General features: G+C 36.0%; 1 protein-coding gene across 1 annotated transcript in view; it reads right to left on the bottom strand.

The window, feature by feature from the left end:
• DCN (decorin) overlaps window positions 1-6,000 on the bottom strand; it is a 40,194-nt gene that overhangs the window by 4,442 nt on the left and 29,752 nt on the right. The window contains exons 4-6 of the mRNA XM_009882602.1: window positions 4,352-4,565; window positions 4,050-4,163; window positions 2,741-2,834 (exon numbers count right to left, since the gene is read on the bottom strand). Of these exons, the coding sequence (XP_009880904.1) occupies window positions 2,741-2,834; window positions 4,050-4,163; window positions 4,352-4,565 (422 nt within the window). The remainder of the gene's footprint in view (window positions 1-2,740; window positions 2,835-4,049; window positions 4,164-4,351; window positions 4,566-6,000) is intronic.

The following is a 6,000-nucleotide window of genomic DNA, read 5'->3' as shown; positions in this document are numbered from 1 at the left end:
AGGAGTCTGTAGAAAAGTGGACCTAACTCCCACAAGCAGTGAAATTTTATGTAATTACATCTCATCTAAATGTGTTACAAACAAACTCTCAGTCACTCCAGGCTGTGTTTACAAACGAAATAAGACAATATTAGTGTGTAAAATACCGGGTGATTAAGAGTGTTAGGAAAGAATATGGTCTTCATCTCTCTTCTTTTTCCCATGGGAACAAAAAGAGAAAAATTTGAAAAATCACTTTTGCTTACTACATTGACATACTATTTCCTTTTATATTGTGAATAGATAACATATTTCCAGTGTTTTAGTTGATCCAGTCACAGTGTTCTAAATCACTGAAGAGCATCATCAAAAATGTATCTAAAAACTTAAGAAATTCTCAAATGTTTTTTTCACTTTCTTTTGCCTTCAAAATCCCTGCTTGCCCATTCCCACTTTTTTGTTGTATGCTCTTTAACAAACTTTGTGTTGCTCAACATCATTATTCAGGGCGCAATGCAACTTCCACTGTACAGAGCTAGACCTTTCCAGTAAACTTTAATAGGTTATAGACTTTATAAACATCAGCTGTGTAATGTGGACTTCCTCCTGTGGAGCTCATTCCTGCACGAACCCAGCAAAGTCTTTGTTGGGTTTACATTACGGAGATTTTTTTTTTTCCACTGCAGCACTATATGAAGACTTTCGGAATGCTTAAGGGTAATTTTACAAGGAAAACAAACACACAAAAAGGACAAATATTGGAGGTCTGCTAGAACTCAGGAATTCAAAAAAGGATGAGAAGACATCTACACCGAGCTCTTTTATAGTTCAAAACACCTTAATGCTGTCAGAAAAGTGACCTGTTTCTCAAAGCCTAACTGTGCTTTAGGGCAACTATTAGACTGTTGAGCATGCATTGACATGATCCAGGAGGAAAGTGGTCTGACCCCATACTGATGTTCCTAAAGTCTTAAATGTGTAAATAAAAGGGTTTTGTTTTGGTGACTTGTTTGTGTGCCATAAGGGGCATGTTGCCCCTTAGATTTATCCCATACGCTGTCCTGGAACGCTCCTGGAGCGCTCTCCTTTCTTCATCTGTCTGCTCTGTTGTGTTCAGTGCCCTCCTTTTTTTTTTTGGCCAAATCTGTATTGTGCCTTACTTTTCAACTTTTCTGACTATGCTTAGGTTGCCTGCTTAAGTGCTGGCCAGAGAGCAGTTTAGAACTTTGTTCCTGCTCTGAGCAGCTCCGCATTTCCACACCACGATCAACAGAGTAGCTGGTTTCTCCACACAGTGCAGCCACAATGGAAGCAGCCCAAGGTTAGATATTTTTAGCAGTCCATCAGCACTCGCTGCATAAAACTTTATGTCTTGAGAAGGACTACCAACAACATCATCCATGTGATGTTGCCTGCATTGTTTTCCAAGTATGAATGTGAAAATTGGGTCATCTGCAGGACAACTGACTCACTCACACCTCCCTCCTCCAGTAAATTACTCTCTACCAGAGTAGTTATGATCTTATTTTGGTTTTGGAAGTTTTCTTTATCATTTCTCTGGAGGATGTCACAATTTATACTAAGCCTCTATCATTAGCGATAACTGCTTCATAGCCCCCTAGCCTATAATTATGGTATTTATATTTTTTCATTAAAATCCAGGAGCAGACTTATTTTGAGTGGGGATGAATCTATGATCAAATATGACAGTCAAACATGAACTGAATTACCTTATTTTACAAGCTCTAGAAAGCTATTCTAAGCCTTATCACCTGGAATTGCCAGATTTGATATACGTATTAAGTTACTGTATAATTCACTGCATTAAATTGCTTTCCATGCTACTATAAACAGAGGTAGATATAACTCCCATTTCTCAGTAATCTTTCTTTGCTTTCTGTTTTCTGCCTTTTATGACAAGCAGAGTGATTAAGATGATTAAACAGAATGATTAAGATGAAGATCGAGGAATTAGATCCAGTAATCTGATTAATGGTCTTAGAGATCAATTCAGCTTCTATTTTTGTAGAAAAGTCTTAAAATAGTATAGCATAGTATTAAAATACCATGTATTAAAGGCCCATTTTACTATTTTAGTATGTTATCTAATGTGAACTAATTCACAAATAATTCTATATGTCTATAACTGCTCTTCAGGTATTCTCCTTACTTTTTCCTCCAGTTAGAGAAACTTATTCAACAACATATTCACAGATTAGCAAGGTACAACCACCCTGAAGAAATGACACTTTTTATTCTATTTCTATGATTATTTTTTGTCACTTTCTTGGACTCATTGCAGACTTGCCTTTCTTGAGAACTAGAGGAATTGCAAGCAATTTTGGTTCCCATGTGCTTTTTTCCTCAGTTTCCAGAGGAAATTGCATGAGCAAGGCAGTGTCCCAAGAAAACTGCGTAAATCAAGGATGGAAATACAAAGAAAGCAGCATGACACAATTAAAAAATCTAATCGCTCTCTCTATCTTCCTTTCCTTTTCTTTCTTTTTATTTTTCTTTTTAATCAAAGGAAGGGTTGTCCTGGGCATACATCATCCATAATGAAAAACAGCTGGAAAGTGTTAGAAAAAACAAGTGTTTTGCTGTCTTAAGTCAGTACACAAGTCCATAGAAGCTTTTCCTGTTATGTGCTGCTTCAATGATGATAACACACATGAAGCCTAGAATGATGTTTTCTAATTGCGTGTGTCATGGTTACAATTGCAACTAATATTTTATGTGAAAAGAAGGAATGAATTCTTACTTTGCCAAGTTGGTGAGTCCAGACAGACCTTCAGCATCAATTTTGCTGATTTTGTTGCCATCAAGATGAAGTTCAGTAAGGGATGGGGGAAGGCCTGAAAGAGAAAACACCATCAAATTACTTTGATAAAAGTGGATTACCTTTTTGTAAAGGACTTGTGTTACACTGAGGCTCTTTTACAGTAACAAAAAGATTTTTACTAGACGTGGCCAAGAGCAATTCACTGAATGAAATAAGGAACTTTCACAAACAGGGAAACTGAAAACAGCTAGTAACAATTTGTTGGCATGAAATAAGACTGAGCTCCTAATGTCATCATAGAGCAGTTTATTCTTAAAAAGAACCTAAATGATTTCTTGGATATGAATTCTAGCTTTCACGATTACCTAAATGGGAAATACATAATAGTGTAAGAGACTATGCAGAGCCAGACTATGCATATACATAAATCTACAAACATCTGGCACCTAGATATTTAACAAGTAACAGCAGCAGAAAATGAGATTGTAAAAATGAGGTAAAACAATTTTAATGTTATTTTAGTTACAGTACATACTAGTTTGCAAATTCTGTTTATCAGGAAAAAATAATTGGAACCAAATATTTTAACTGAGGTCCCTCAAAGGAACATCCAAAACAGGAAATGTGGGAAGAAAGAAATAACAACTAGTATTAACTTTCAAAAACTTTTCAGCTATTTCAAAACAATCTGCTGGCTAAAGTATGAATAAAGTCAATGTAATTTCCTCTGGATTGGAACTATTCTGGTTTGTTGTGGTTTTGGTTTTTTGGTTTTTTTTTTAATATGTTATATCGAAGTTGCTCTTATTTTGTAGCAATTTGCAATGAAGTACTTTTAAAAAAAGCAAATGTTTCTCTTTTGTGTAAGAATAGTATTTTTGGCTTCAAACCCACAGACTTGTGGAGGGCTGATTTTATGCTTGTAGAACTTCAGTTAATTCTACATGAGTTTACATCTGTATGATGTCGATCAGGCTCACAAAACAGGGTTGGAGGACGAAAACATTCTTCCTTGTTATATTTCAGCTAAGAGATAAGAAAAGTAAAATAACATAAACTGGCTTGGTTTTGTCAGTACACCTTTTGTGGAGCTTCTCATGATAGAAACTCAAATTTTCCAAACCAATAAAAGTCAACAGACCAAAAAATGAAGTAGTCAAGTAATGGATACTCTAAGGAATGACTCAAAAGGCTTCTGTAATCTTTTTTTTTTTTTTTTCCCCCACCTGACTAGAAGTCACTATATTATACCTGTACAAAGCTCTGAAATACTCATTGAATTTCTTACCTTTTGGGATGCTAGTAATGTTGGTATCTGCGATACGGATGTAGGAGAGCCTCTTCATCCCCTGAAAAGCTCCGTTTTCAATGCCTGAACTCTTGATTGGATTGGTGCCTAGTTCTGCCAACAAAACATGGTTGTGAGCTGTGCTGCAGTGTAGGTACCTATATCCTGCAGGTCAAAGCTAATTTGGAGGTACAATTTATTGGAGCATTTCTTGGTTTTCTACATAAAATCACTGATTGAACTAAAAACAACATCTTGAAAAAACACTGAGTTGATTTTGTTATAATTTCTTATGCTCGTACCTAAGACAATCACTTGATTCAGTCCATTAAAGACAGCTTTCCTCAACTTGGAGATCTCGTTCTCGTGAGCCCGTATCTCCTGAAGAGACTTCGGCATGTTTTCCGGGAGTTCCTTCAGGTTGTTCTTAGACAGGTAAAGTCTTTCCAGTTTCTTCAGAGGAGCAAAAGCTAACGGGCTTATTTTGCTGATTTTGTTGTTAACAAGGATCAATGCCTGTAAAGTAATAATGAAGATCTCAGGTGACCACTAGAGAAATTATTTTAGGAATTAAACATTAAAAACTGGTTATTCTTTTCTAGGGTTTTTTTGATGTCTTTTGATGGCAAATCTAGTGAGCTGAAGAAAGTGCAATGAGGTACTAAAACAAATAGATTAAGAACTTATGAAAGCAGTGAAAGGTAAACAAAGCCTACATTACACACACAAGTGTTATTTCATTGCTGAGGTATATGCAGCTTCTGTTAACATCCATAATTTATATCCAAGAATAAGTACAACCCTTCCACTTGAAAGCTGTGAAGAACAAGTCATTCACATAAACCCAACATTATCCGTTTTATTTGCTTTTTTTTTTTTTTTTCTGGTTTCATTTATTCTGAGGATACTTTTATACATTACCAATCATCACATAACCATCCTAACCAGTTTTTCCTGAACAGAAAATTCTGTGACTCAATATGGTGAAGGTACAGCCTAGCTTAATAAAAATATATATATCATCACCTCTCTGCTGCTAGTCTTACAGACTGCACTTATTAGATTTCTGTCTGATAATAACCTCTTTTTTGCACAGATATAAGCTATTGTTTTGGTAAGCATAACTTGGTATGGAAGGGGAACAACGTGAAGTGTCATACTCTAAGTCCTGCAGTTAGGGATCATGGACCGTATGCATTTTGCCTACTAAGTAGGTGCCTAATCTAGTTCTCACAGTTGCGATATCTAGACTCAGGGTAACTCTAATCAAATTAGCTCTCTATCCTGCCAGAAGAGAAAGGCCTCCATAAAAGCTCTGTCACCTGTTACAGGTGGTCTCCGTATTCCTCTGAAATTTTACATTATTGCTAACTCTCTTTTTGATTAACCAACCATGACACAAAGAGGCAGAAGAAAGCCCCATTACTGTAAGAACAGTAACGCAGCTAATGGAAAGGTTTTCAGATATGATACATATGAGAATGAATCTTATCATTTCATCTGTTTGCTGTCTACTTATTAGACTTACAGTGCTGCATGTTTGTGCAGTGAATTAGGTAGAATGGGCTGTGTCAGTATCATCTGTTTATATTTATTACTAGAAAATAGCTGTAGAACATCTTTGTTCACTAACTCTGTTATGCTGTTTTCAGAAACAGAAGACAACTGTTGCTGCTAAACCACAAATTTTTATATTGCAAATACTATGGTTAAGATTCAGTGTATTTTAGCACACTTTTAATACTTTCAGTATTACACTTCAGTCTGCTTCCTGGAGGAAAATTGAGCATTCAGCTCATTCCACAATCAGTTCAGTATTAAAACAGTGCCAAGAAGTCTATCCGCATCTATGACAGCACCTCTCTATCACGAAAACTGAGAGAGGTGAAAAGATAGTGTAAAATGGTATTGGATGTGTGTTTTTTCCCTAATGGACTCCTCTTGCAGATCA

Source organism: Charadrius vociferus, unplaced genomic scaffold, assembly GCF_000708025.1.
Source record: "Charadrius vociferus isolate BGI_N301 unplaced genomic scaffold, ASM70802v2 scaffold72, whole genome shotgun sequence".
In the NCBI taxonomy this organism is placed as follows: domain Eukaryota; kingdom Metazoa; phylum Chordata; class Aves; order Charadriiformes; family Charadriidae; genus Charadrius; species Charadrius vociferus.
The sequence above is the reverse complement of the archived record's forward strand: the minus strand, read 5'-3'. Positions and strand labels throughout refer to the sequence as shown.